Below are 14,153 nucleotides of genomic sequence, written 5' to 3'. Positions count from 1 at the left end.
AAACAAGTGCATCACTATTTCCATACCACCTGTGTTTTTCTGGGGTAAGAAGAAAAGCTCAGATGAAGTGGGCCTCTTCAGTAAAGAAACAGCAGAACTCTAAGAAGCATCTCTTTTGTGATACCCTAATGAGCTCCTAAGCAAACTACAGCTTCATTTTTCACAAACTGGGTTGGTCTACAAAGTCTGACAAAGCCTCAACAGGTTTAGCTGCTGGTTCTGTGGGTACCTACCCAGGCCACGAGCTGCAATATCTGTAGCGAAAAGCACTGCTGCCTTTTTCCGAACAAAACAAGTGTAGACTTCCATTCTCTTCATCTGCTGCTGCTTGCCATGGAGTGCCAGGACAGGAAGACCAGGCTGAAGCTTACAGAACACTCTGAATAGATATTGGACCTACCCAACAAACCAGGGGGAAAAGAATTACCATGCAATGTTAAAGTCGTTAAGATCATATACAGTGTATATAACAACTGACATAATACATCAAATTAAATAAATTTTTCTTCACATCAGAGAAAAAAGATGTTATTTTGAGACCAACTGTGGCAAAAGATTGGCATGCCTTTTGATGGCATTTCCTAAAGGAAACCAGAGTAGGTAACAGCAAGAACCACTTGGGACATGAGTAGTTAGGCTGTATGCAAGGGACCAAAGTATCAAAGTCCATCAGAAGCACTGCTTTCAGACACTACTGGAAGGGTGTTGTGTTTTACACTTGCAACTCAAATCAGTCTACAGTCTCTTTACTATTTCAAGTTTCAACAGTTTCTCCTATAAAATCAGCCTTTTTACTCTTACCTACAGTACCCATGATGCAGCATTATTTTGTAGCAGGCAGCTACCTAGTATCTTTTTAAGAAAGCAGTCACATAAACTGTGTATACTGCAAGAACAGCTGCAGGCCAGAGAATTTCTGTACAACTAAGCCAACCACTTCAGTGTACTCACCAGTCAAATGCAGAACAACAAAAATACTGCAACCTCTTGCACAGGTGAAAGAATAGCAAGGAATAGTTACTGGACCATCATAAAATGGTCTATTATTGTAAAATACTAGCATTGCATTATACTAGCAACCAATACCTGCATTGTAAAATAGTTGATACACGAGTAGTTATAGGTACAAATACCTGTGCCAAACAAACACGTGCAAATAACTTCAACAGAATAGTCCCAGGACACTTACACAAGTAGGTATTTGAAGGATTACTTGCTATGTAAGAAAAACCTTTGCATGTACTATTTCACAATCACACTTTCTCAAACAAGCAGATTTAAAAGCTTGTAAGGAAAGCAAGAACAACTACTGCAATACTTTGCAAGCTAACTATGAAACATGTCACAAGACAGAACTGAAACAGCGGGGCCTTACAGACATTAACTTTTAGCATTCATTTTTAACAGCAGACCACAAAAATGGCTGAGAATACTCAGGTCTCCTGCATTGAGCCTGGGTCACTAAACTGCCCAGAAGCCAGGCCTTGCATGACATGCAGTAGTAGGTGATGTTTTGTCCCTCCAATTTCCTCTTGCAAATTAAGTCCATAATCTCACCTCTCTGGTGCATTGACATCTACATTAACATCTTCATTTTATTAGTTTTAAAATGGTGGGGAGAAGGAGGGAGAAAAAAAACATACCTCTTTACAGCTTGCAAAAAACACAATGCTCTTCTTTTTCAAATGAGTTCTCAGGAAAGAGTATAACATGTTTACTTTTTGCTGGAGCTCACAGACAACATAGTTCTGATCCAAAGTTGCTGGGGTACTAAAGAAGAAAAGAAAAAAAAAAAAAAAAAAACCAAAATCACACAAAAGAAGTACATTTAGATAAATCACAGAAATGTCTCACCTTTCTTTTAAGCCAAGAGCATCTTATGCATATTCAGTAAAAGGAGAAAAGAAAAGGAGTCAGGCTGGAAAGCTCTCCCACTTGAGGAACAAGTCTTAGCAGCTTCACTTGAAAACTACATCAATTCCCTTACTAAAAGCCAGTGGGGAGGGACAGATGTCTTTTGACATTACTTCTAAATTCATTTACTACCAGCAAGGCAAACTCCTTCCACGTCTAAGCAGCGACATTCAAACTGCCTTGACTTAAAATGCAACTTTGTCTATTAGTCCCATTAAAGCATCATTTGTGCTTAAGGCAATGTCAAAGCAGAGTCTAATCACGTACAAAAAAAGAGCATTGATGTACTTCTACTGATTATACTGACACGCAAAGTAACTTTCTAAAGCTCTGAATTGTCGTCTGAACTCACATTTCTGTTCTTAAAAACAGAAATAAAACAACAAAAAACTTCTTTGGGATATCTGCCCTTGAAACACGTCTAAATGCTCATCTCTTACAGTCCCTCTGCTTCACCCTGAACAGAACATAGGTATTCAAAATTACCTTTCTAAAGGTGGCCACTTGGGAGGATGAAACTACAAGAGACTTTTCCAGTTTTCATTCTGTTATTTAATTTGAATTACGCCACAGTACTTTTTGCTTTCTAAATCTTTCAGAGGAAATTGCTTTTATAAGGCAATAACCTAAGGCAGTAAACTCTGAAACAAATTAATACTTTCCTTTTCTTTATTGTTTTGTTATCTAATTGCACTCTCCCAAATATTTAAAAAAATTAGATGTACTTTAAAATAGACTTCACTGAACATAGGAGATCAGTGAAATAGATAGTCCCCAAAATTAAGACTGTGTACAAGGCTTGTACATTCTCTCCTGCTATGAGGATATTAACCACACATTTTTTTCTGGCAATCATGTTTATTTAAGATGCCTTTGATAGTACTGCTGATTAAAAAAAGGTGTTTGCAGTACAATACAGAGATAATCAAATCAAACAGCAAAAACTTCCCCAAGATTCAATGTGGTTCTGCTATGCATTTGCCTGATGATTTCTTGTTTGCTCCCGGGAAAGCCATTTTCATCTCCGTGCTTCACCTTTCTCCTGCATCTTACATATGGAAATATATGCATGTTTCATAGAAGAGCAGAAAAAGAATCATCCATGTTCGTCAGTAATTTGACACTCAGATGATTGAGCCCACAAAAATGCAAAATTAACATTCTTCATTTGGATTTCAAAAGAAAATAATGTGCCAAAAAGCAACACTCATTTAGTGATATATTAAATTTTTGAGCATGGCACACCACATACTTCCCTTCAAGCAAGGGCCCCCCATCCTGCTCCAAACTGTAGGGCAGGCCAAATTTATTTTGTGTACACAGAGCCAGAGCCCTAAACATGCACAGAAAATGCAGCACATCAGGAAGCCACAGGAGTTACTGCACATGGACTAACACCACATGCTTTTCTTCGGGCTCCTAATACAGAACACACAAACAAGGCTATCATTCTGCACTTTCCCAATAGGAAAGCATGTCCTTGGAAAGCCAGATTTATAAATGGCACACAGACAGACTGTATTTGCACACACATGTGGTGGTTTCACACAGTAAGTACACACATGCAGGAGGCAAGGAAGCCAAACAACAAAAAAAGGAGTAATTCAGAACTGAGTGCTCCTAGACCCAGGACTCTGGCTATAATCCACTCTGCCGCTTCCTCCTGAGGAAAAAAAAATTCAGTCTGAGAATCTGCCTGAGGAGACAAGACAAGCACAGGTTCAGCATCCCTGTAATCTCCCTGTAACTCAGTCAGAACTAGTCCCCTCTTATTTGGAAATTCTGTGCTTTCAGGAAGGCACACAAGCAGGATCAGACACTGATCCAGTGATGGATGCACAACACAACCTCTGATTCAGGGAATTGTCAGGCAGCAGTTAGGTAGGATCACTATCTAACCCTCCCCAGAAAAAAAAAATCCCAACATACCTGAATTTGGCTTTCTCATGAACCCAAACATATTCAGGATCTTTCAGACTCAGCCGTGCAAGATCCTTCACGGATTTTGTTTGTGTTGCAGAAAAAAGCAGAGTCTGGCGTTTCTTAGGCAGGTTTTCTATGATTGCATTCATTGTATCAGCAAACCCCATGTCTAGAATTCTGTCAGCTTCATCAAGAACTGGATTGAAGGATAAATTTGAGAAAATATGGTTTTAGATTTAGTTATTAAAAAAACCTACATTAAATCCACATAGCACAAAATTCCATCCGTACTAAAAGTGCAGAGAGTAAATTAATTACTGTACATGACAGAATTCTCTTTAGATATTCCTGTACTTCATAAAACATGTTTTTAAAAAAAACCTGCAACAGAAATCATAGCATTTCCCATAATCTATGCACTACAGCCGTCAATTTCACATGCTGAAGCAAAAAGATCAGCATCTCAAGTAAACAGTTTGGCAATTTGCAAACAGACTCCCTGTCCTATTACTGAAATAAAAGCACAGAATGTAAAACAGTGTTGTTGTACTGGTGACAGAGCAAAACACTCTCCTGTACCTAAGCTGAATTTACCATTGAAATACAGGGTATAAACCAAGTAGCACAGAGACAAAGCTTTAAAAGAGCCTACATTTAATGCAAATCTTGTCTAACTGCCATGAATTGTACTAAGTGTAGCAAGCATGATTTCACATTTTATCAGCTTCATTAGCTTCTTAATTGCTTCTAAGTTCCTCAAGCTATGCTAAAGATTATGCAGTTCTTAGTAGAAGGCAAACCTTTTCATTACACTGAAAATTTTTGTTCAGGTTGGAAGGATGAAAACAAACAATGTTAACAATGCAAACAAAAGAATAAAAGGAGCAGAAATCTATCTTAAAACACGAATAAAAATGTTTTCTAGAACTGGTCCAAAATACACATGCTGCAGTGGATATTCTATATAGCTAGTTAATTAACATGTCAGGAAAGACACAAGAGCCATAACCAGAAAGGGAAGTTTAGCATTAGTAAAGACAAATATAAAGGATTATGCGGGACACTACATTGGGGTTTGGGTTCCTTACTAAAGCCCCTGCTTGTTCTTATCGTCTTAAGGAAGGCATGCTCAGCAACTGCTTCAGAGAAAAGTACACACAAGAAAGAGGTTTTGCTGTTCTCTAATTTAATTTGAATATGTATGAGCTCAAATCCCATTTCATCTACATACCATGACAAGAATAAACTTTTTATGCAAGGAAGTGCTGCACACAATTATGAGCTGCTACAATATATTCCTGACTACTTTCAAGTACTTAAAGAACTTACTCAACATTTGCAGATCAGATGCATAGAAATATGAAGTTTCATCCATGTGTTGTAAAAGCCGTCCTGGAGTGCAAATTAGCATATTTATGTGGTGGATTCTTTCAGACTCTTCTTTCAGATCCTGAAAAGGAGTTAAACCAGCATGGCTCTAGTTGTTCAGACTAGAAGTCCAGTACCAGAGACGGTCAGGTCAGTTTAACCTATTAATAGCTTTTAAAAAGAATAGTCAAGGAGCAGCCTTTCCTCTTCCCCCAGATATGGCACCGTTTCTTCAGCATGCTCACACCTGTGGCTTGAGGAAAAAGTATTTCAGAATAATCTAAATTGACAGGATAGTCCTGGGAGACATAGCAGGAAGGTCCATCCAGTCATGGACACTGAGAAGATTTTAAATATGCAAAAGCTTTAAAGGACACAGAATACACAGAAGAAAGCGAGTGGGTCACTGATAGGTTTCCAATCAAGACTCTCCTCCTTGACTTTTTGAGCCCAGGGTTTCCTTCCTAAACTAGCACTTAATACAGCACTCCACTATGCCTCCATACAGCAAACTCCAAGAGAGGACACACACCTTTCCTCCAATGATAAGGCCAGCTGAGAACTCATGGTTCTTCCCCACTTTCCGCAGAACCTTGAAGGTTTGATATGCCAGCTCCCGCGTAGGCGATATTATCAAAACCCCCAGGCCATCAGCTGAAGTCCACTGCTGGCGATAGAGGAGTTCCAAAGCCTGAAAGCAATTACAATGTGTTATCATCACAAAAATCTCAGAAGAAAAACGTGCAACAACAAATTGGTCAACAAAAAGTGTCATAAAAAAAAAAAAAACAAGACAAAGCCACATTAATTAAAAGAATGATGTGAAGAAATATCAGTACACACTCTACATAGTTTGATGACTTATAAATTCTAACTAATGGTAATGATACTTGCTGTAGCAAAATTCTCCAGTACCAACCTATGACAGAAAGTAATGGGTGGAAACTCATAAACACTTTACTGCACAATTAATCCTATCCTGTTAAATTCTGGAAATTAGGCCATTTATATGACAATAGAAATCAGTGTTAAAAAATATGAGAAATTTCTCTGCTCCTTAGGTTTTGTGGGAACCAGGAACAGAACAAGCACCTGGAAGAACATTAATTATTGAAGTTTTAATTCTAGCTTATAGACTTGAAGTGGTACTATCCACATATCACATACAGAGCATTCCAACTAAAATTGCCATACAGCTCACACCAGAATTATTCGTCCTTTTATGAATTCATACTGCAGAAACACCGTATTAGTCAGCTAATCCTAACACAAGGACTTTACAGGTATGAATATCTGAAGCCTTCTGAAATACTGAGAGCTGGTAAGCATACTTGCACAATTAATTTTTTTCCACTCTTCATCTCTTCAGCTCCTCTCGCAGCCCTCTTCTCTAAAACTGCTTTAAAATAAGGTTTGTATAACAAAGTACTTCTACTCTTAGATTAACTAATGGAGTAATCTCACTTGTTTCCCAAATTCACAAGACTTTTGAAGCCACCTACATTTTTTTATTCTCTACTAATAAGATTTTTTTTTTAAAAAAGCAGCATAAAGTATAAATCTTCTTTACTAGAGAGGGTATTCAAAGCACCTACTACTGCTCCCTGACAGTAATTACTGACAAAATAGGCTCCAAAGAATTTTATGCTTACAAAAATGCAAGTAATGTTTAAAACAGAGTAACTCCACTAAAAAAAATTCCCCTTCATCTAATCACAACATGATGCGGTTTGCATCCACTTTTATGCACACTTTAAGCACATCTCAATCATACTTTTAAACTGAAAAAATGAAATGCAGATCATGACACTTTGAGTAAAACTGTCAGACGTGTACATCCATGACAGGGCTTTTCATCCCACTTTTCTGCTTGCACCTACAAGTGATTTCTAAGGAGTTCACAAAAGACAAGGAAATGGAAGTCCACAATCACTAAGGTTAACTTTGCTATATAAAGTCCAAACTGTAACATTTTAAGGGAGTGAAAGCCACTCATCTAAGAAAATATAAGGAACTGAAGAAAATCCACCAATCTGTTTCATACACCTAGTTTTCAAATGCCAAAAAAAATTGGACAACTAGAGTTGCACCAGGAAAACACTCTTGAGAGAAAAACAAAGCACTTCCTAAATCACACAAGGTCTACTAATGTAAGGATCAAAACGAAACTTTTAAGTCTTGGAATATTCCTAGCACAAAAAATACACTTCTTTCAGAAACTCAAGCAGCTTTATTCAATTCCTAAGTATCTTGGCTTTCCTGAAACACTCAGAACAGCTGAATTGTAACTTTTTTCTCAGGATCTACTAACCTAAGCTGACATCAATACTTCACAGATAACTTGGTTTGAGTACAAATAGAAGGATGTAAATTACTTACTGGAACAATAAAGGCCAAGGTTTTGCCTGATCCAGTCTTTGCAGCTCCAAGTACATCTTTACCTTGTAAAGCCAAACCTATGGTTTGCCTCTGTATCTCTGTTACCACACGATACTGAGCTTCTTGCAATCCTAGTATTTGCAGGGTGGGAAGAGAAGAGAGGGTGTGGGAGGGCAAAAAGAACAAAAAAAAGAAAGAAAAAAACTTTATTTCATTTTGTCTGGCCTGCAGGACTGCATTGCTCTGTTTAGAAAATGCTGTACATGGCAATACTTACCTAAAACTTGGTTTAAAGAAAAATGTTCAGATGCAGATAAGCAATGCATTCCCTTTTACTTATATTATTTCCAAAAGAAAACTTCCATACTTACCTTTAAGGGTTTTCTTTGACAACGGAAAATCTGAAAATCTTTGGATTTCACTTGCATTTATCTGAAACAAAATAATTTTAATCAATGCTTACAATCTAACCATAAGAGAGGAATTGAACAGCATTCTACAAGTTGGTGTTAACATAAATATGTAGTAGTTCAGTATGACCTGATTCAAGTTAGCTAGTCAGGCAACCTATACCAGTTTGACCTAAGCTAAACTACTGATCTACCATAAACTACTCAGTAAGTAATGACATACTTGAATAATGCAGGCTAATAGCACAATTTAAAGCTCAGACCATCATGAAATCATAGAACAATTTAGACTGAAGAGGACCTCAGAAGGCCCCTGGTCTCCACCTTACTAGAGCCCAAATGTCCTTTTCAGATCTGTGTTTTCAGACCCCAAGCAGGGATCTACTGGGAATATATGCCCATCCTTGTTGCAGAGTGTATTTGGGCACCCAGAGCTGCAGAAATATTACATCCACCTGACTGGGAAAAGAAGAGCTCCCCTATGTCCTGAAACTCACCAGATTCACCAACCTCTAGCACTCAGTGTATTTAATTTTTTAGAGCTGTCCTACACAGTAAAAAAAAACAAAAAACCAAAACCTAAAAAAATAGTTCTTTGTCCTGACACCTACTAATTTAGTTCTCTGCATGCACCCATATTTGAGAGCTGTTAATTACACACACACACACAGAGTCCCCAATAGCATGTGCTTGAGTCCATGAGCTTGTTCAATTATTTACAAAGATGAGGTGTCAAGTAGAGCTCTTGGAAAAAATGTAGTATTTTCAAGGCTGTTCTAACAGATGTGAGCAGCTTTCACTGGCAAAGTTCATAACTAATACTAGCAGGACAAAAAAAACCCACAAAACTCAGGAAAAAAGAATAGAGACTACTGTATTAATAAAGCCTGAGCTGAAAAAGACGGTAGACTATACAGCTTTGAATCCATGCTGACTAAGATGCATAAACTGAGATTTCTAAATGTCAAACTTGGAACTCACAACTCATACATTTCTAATAGGTAGTGTTTATCTCTAACAAACTGCTGAACAGAAATCTCCCAAATCAGGGACCAAGCAAAACAGTCCTCAGACCCTCCTGACATCTTGAGTTAACAATTCCAGAGAAGGCCTCAGATGAAGAGCTACTGAGCTGTCAGATCAGCCTTGTGTCTACTTGAAGTACCAAACTTTTTACAGCCTCTGCCTGTTATAGAAAACTGAGGGGTCATAGCTGTTTAAAGCATCTAAATCACAACACTACTCTTTTCAGCCTAGTTCTCTCCAGTAAAATCAAGACAAGTAACTTAATACATGAATTTAATCTCTATAAAAAGGTTAAAGCAGGTAAAAGGTAGTAACACCCTTATTAAAACCTGGTTTTGACACATTTCAAGGCAAAGCTCTTGTAAGGTAGATTTCAAGCTTTCACTGCGTCCTAACAGAGCAAATAAACTTTTGTCAAACATTATTTTGGAGGAGGGAAAAAATCCTACTAGAATCACCATTAAAAAAAAGGTCTTTTGTTGACTTTCACATATTGGAATTTTTGACAACTATTTCCAAATTCAGTTGCTAATTTTGAAGATACTATGTATCACATGAAATACTGGGGCAATTCCCACTCTTTATTATTTTGCATGCTAAATATTTACAACTCAATGATGTATACAGTTGCTGTTTAATTTCAGCCAAGAGACTGTCTGCATAGGAAAACAGTAAGCCTACAGGAGGGAAAAGTGTTTCACTAACATCAAAAAAGAATTCATGCAATTGATTATATGCAACTTAAGGGATAGATTTTTACAGGTTTGTGATACATCAAATGGGCTATTGCAGCAATCTGAAATTGTTCTAATGATGAAAGTATTTCAGTAGTCAACTTCTTTTTTAACTCTAGATGACCCAGTAAGAACAGATGTATTAATCAAAAAAGAAGACAAATATTGTTCTGCTCTTCCACAATTAACTTCTCTAAATCAATTTAAAAATCATTACATGAATAAGCCTAGCTCTTTTAAAGATGTCCAAGAAAAAAAAAGTGAGAACAGTATTAAAAGAGCAAGGAATGTTAGGAAAGGCCATGTCACAAAGCTTCCTATATTATTTCTCTGCCCTACAAAGGATCCTCTTCCAGGAGCAGAGGAATGTTATGTTGTAGTACCCTTAAACTCCAAAGGTACTGATACATTTTTAAGTCATGTCCAAACAGCAGGCATAAGAAGGACTGATGTCTGAGGTAGGTCTTCTGATAGACCTATTCCACATCTACATGCACCAGTGGAAAACACCTCCAACTTCCACCTAGTTTGTTTCCCTGTCCAAAGTTACTACCTCTGCTCATCTGCTGGGAACCTGTAACTGTGAGCTCTCTCTAATCAACTCCATATGAGAGCAGCCAGCTCATTTCAAATACCTCAAGTGCTATTCTGATCTAACTCAACTAATTTGACACAGAGCAGACTAGAAAGGATTTTGCACAAACAGCTCCCCAGCACATCAGTTAGGCTGTTAATGCTTTTCATGAGCACAACTAGATGGAAAAGACCATGTCCATCAATGGCCTGACAGACAACAAAGTCACTGAATCAACAGAAAATAGCTCATCTATGAACGTATAACACAGAAAATGGTCCCATGATTTGGACACATTGGAACTAAATTTCACATTTTCCATCTGTGCTGCCACACACTTGCCATCTGTCAACAAATGGAAAAAAAAATTCAGTGAAGAAGTATATTGGTTGTCTCTTTACTATTCATTTTATCTTGTTTATCCACTGCAGTCATTCTCACACACGAAATGATGGACAGGAGGCCAAGCTGGATCATCCTGCAACCATCAGCCGTTCTACCACTATTCCATGCACATGTAAATCTAACCCACACACAGCCTGTGTGCCAGAGACCCCAGTCACCGCTCTTCACAGAGAAGAGCTTACCCAAGAGCTTTCTACTTCCCTTGTCCTTAAGGAATCTGCATGATGCAGAACTCACTGGAGACCCCTGAAGATCCAAGCACATGGCACTTCTTCACGATTCCCACTCCCACAGATCTAGGGTAATATGGAAGAAACACTGGAGACCAAGTGGAAAACCTTGTCAGGAACCAAAAAAGAATATCTGAAGTACTGAAGATAGAAAGTTAGATGGGCATTCAATCGTATGCTCACAGGCAGGAGAATAGCAGAGCAAAAGGACAGCAAAACTCCAACAGAGCTGAGACCAAGAGTCCCCAGAACTATCCTAATACAAGCATATGTTTACCCTGTCTTAATTCTGATGGACATATCTGAATGCTAGTAGCCTCTTTTCTCCAACCTCTAAAAATACACACAACCTTCCACTATGCCATCCCCACCTATGCTGCCCTAAGCTCCACAGTGACATTATCACCCATGCCCAGAAAGAGATGCATGTGCGGTCACATCAGTGACACAGAAACATCCGCAGACATTCACATAGCCAAGGCTAGGAGTAGAGGAACATGTCATTTGCTTTCAAACAGTCAAGCAAATGATCCAATGAAGCTCAAGAATACTAACTTGCTGAATCTTAACTAATGGAACTAACATGATTTCTTCAAGGTAACAGATGTGTTCTATACCTCTTGTCATTACTTTCTGCTCAATCAAATTACAACCACCAAAATGTCATTGCTACCAGCCGCGCCAAGCGCTGCATAACCAAGTACAACTGCCCTGCAAACTCAGCAAAAGTTGGCAGAAGGCAGAGCAGCACCACAGGTAGAGCACATCTGACCCGTTATTCACAATTACAGTGCTTTCCACTGACCAGCGTGATTCCAAAGCCGACTATCTCCCACAAGAATTCAAGGGAATCTGGGTAACAACACCAACACCACTGACTTCAGTTCTGGTATTCAAATACCTATTTCGACTTCAGCTTAAACAACACACTCTCATAGTATGATGTTTGCCCGTCCTGCATCTTCTATGGAGACAAACGTGTTCCATCCCCAACATGAAGACATCCACACTGGTGGAGAAGGGCCAAGTGCCACTGGTCACTACCGTTCCCACGATCTGCTTCAGCCTCCTCCTCCTCGCTGCCCTCCTAACCACAAGCTCCCCCGTCCGAAGGTCCCACTACCCCCGGCTCCACAGCCTGTCCAGTCACCTCCACCAAAACCACTGGAACTGCGGCTACTGGCCCCTCCTCCTCTGCCTGGGGAAAAAGAACAGAGCATCATCCCTACCCCGTGACGGTAAAAGCTCTCTACCTGCTACAGAGCAGTGTCACCCAACACACCTCTTACCTACAGGCACCACCAACAGCCCAGCCAACCAGGGGGGCTCCCCACGCCTGCCCAGGACCCACAGATGCCATCTCTCCTCCTCCCACTTCTATCCACCCGAGGAGAGGAGCCGCTTTTTCGCAGACCGCCGTGCCCGCCCGCCCCGCACAGCCCGCCCGTACCTCGGGGTAGCGCTGCACCAGGCGAGCGATGTTCTCCCGCTCCACCTGCCACTCGGGCCGCTTCCTCTCCTTGCGCTGCAGCCGCAGCCTCTTCGTCCGCCGAGTGTATTTCTTCTTCCACCGCTCGAAGCTGCGCACGGGGTCCATGGCCGCCGTGGCCCCGCCGCCGCCGGGCCGGCCCATGCCGCTGCCCCGCCGCCCGCGTGGGGTCGCGCACGGCCGGGCGGGGCGGGGCCGGGCGCAGCCGGAGCGCGTCACTCGGGGCGCGTCACTCGGGGCGCGTCACTCGGGGCGCGTCACTCGGGGCGCGTCACTCGGGCGCGTCACTCGGGGCGCGTCACTCGGGGCGCGTCACTCGGGGCGCGCCGCGGGGAGGCACCGGCCCGGCCGCCGGCCCTCGCCGGCGCGCTGGGGTTGTGCGAGTGTTGAAGGAAAATCGCAGTTCGCGAAGAAATGAGCTCGCGCCGCAGCAAGGAAAATACGCTGTGATAGAGATTATAAAACGGAAAGGAAAAAAAAATAAAGCCGTCATAGAAAAGGGATATGTCCATAGTGCTGGCGTAAGTTTTGTCCTCAGCAATGTGGTGGTGCGGGGGAATCACAGAATCGTAGAATGGATTGGGTTGGAAAGGGCCTTAAAGATTATGCAGTTCCAGCCCCTCTGTCGTGGATAGGGGCACCATTCACTACACCAGGGTGCTCAGAGCCCCATCCAACCTGGCTTTGGATAGGGATCACTTCAGGGATGGGGCATCCACAGCTTCTCTGGGCAACCTGTTCTAGTGTCTCACCCTCCTGACAGTGAAGAATTTCTTCTAAATGTCTAATTTAAAACTGCCGTTTAGTTTGAATCTACTGCCTCTTGTTTTATCACTACATGCTTTTGTAAAAAGGCCCTCTTCAAGTACTGGAAGGCTGCAATTAGGTGATCCCAAAGCCTTCTCTCTTCCAGACTGAACAAACCTAATTCTCTCAGCCTTTCCTCACACAGAGGTGCTCTGTCCCTCTAACCATCCTGGTGTCCCTCCTCTGGACTCGCTCCAACAGCTCCGTGTCCTCCCTGTGCTGGGACCCCAGAGCTGGATGCAGCACTGCAGGTGGGGTCTCACCAGAGCAGAGCAGAGGGGCAGAATCCCCTCCCTGGCCCTGCTGCCCACGCTGCTTTGGATGCAGCCCAGGACACCTCTGGCTCTCTGGGCTGTGAGGGCACATTGACAGCTCATGTCCAGCCTCTCATCCACCAGCACCCCCAAGTCCTTCTCAGCAGGGCTGCTCTCCATCTGTTTCCAGCCTGTATCCGTGTTGCTACCGGGAGTTGCCCAGACCCACGTGGAGCACCTTGAACTTGGTCTTCTTAAACCTCATAAAAGTCCCACAGGCCCAGTTCTCAAGCTTGTCCAGGTCCCTCTGGATGGCATCCCGTCCCTGAGGTGTGTCGGCCGCCCCACTCAGCTTGGTGTCATAAGTCCATTTGAGATACTGGAAGGCTGTTACGAGGTCTCCCTGGAGCCTTCTCTTCTTCAGGCTAAACAGCTCTCTCAAGCCTGTCTTCATAGGAGAGGTGCTCTATCACTCTGATCATCTTCATGGCTTCCTCTGGACTCATTCCAACAGGTCCATATCTTACTTGTATTGAGGACCCCAGAGCTGGAGGGAGTACTCTGAAGCTGGAATCAGGAGGGAGAGTTTTGTGGCAAGGCTGTGTAGTGGTTTGGTCCAAAATACTCATTACTGTTTATC

At 41.5% G+C, this 14,153-nt stretch overlaps 1 protein-coding gene across 1 annotated transcript in view; it reads right to left on the bottom strand.

The window, feature by feature from the left end:
* The window catches only part of DDX10 (DEAD-box helicase 10), a 161,314-nt gene extending 148,688 nt beyond the window's left edge, over nucleotides 1-12,626 (bottom strand). The window contains exons 1-8 of the mRNA XM_039564584.1: nucleotides 12,414-12,626; nucleotides 7,956-8,016; nucleotides 7,585-7,715; nucleotides 5,738-5,896; nucleotides 5,167-5,287; nucleotides 3,844-4,033; nucleotides 1,644-1,770; nucleotides 234-396 (exon numbers count right to left, since the gene is read on the bottom strand). Coding sequence (XP_039420518.1) covers nucleotides 234-396; nucleotides 1,644-1,770; nucleotides 3,844-4,033; nucleotides 5,167-5,287; nucleotides 5,738-5,896; nucleotides 7,585-7,715; nucleotides 7,956-8,016; nucleotides 12,414-12,596 — 1,135 coding nt within the window. The 5' untranslated portion in view covers nucleotides 12,597-12,626. The remainder of the gene's footprint in view (nucleotides 1-233; nucleotides 397-1,643; nucleotides 1,771-3,843; nucleotides 4,034-5,166; nucleotides 5,288-5,737; nucleotides 5,897-7,584; nucleotides 7,716-7,955; nucleotides 8,017-12,413) is intronic.
* Nucleotides 12,627-14,153: the final 1,527 nt, after the last annotated feature.

The sequence above is a fragment of the Corvus cornix genome, chromosome 1, assembly GCF_000738735.6.
Source record: "Corvus cornix cornix isolate S_Up_H32 chromosome 1, ASM73873v5, whole genome shotgun sequence".
Taxonomy (NCBI): domain Eukaryota; kingdom Metazoa; phylum Chordata; class Aves; order Passeriformes; family Corvidae; genus Corvus; species Corvus cornix.
This window is presented reverse-complemented; position numbering and strand designations above follow the sequence as displayed.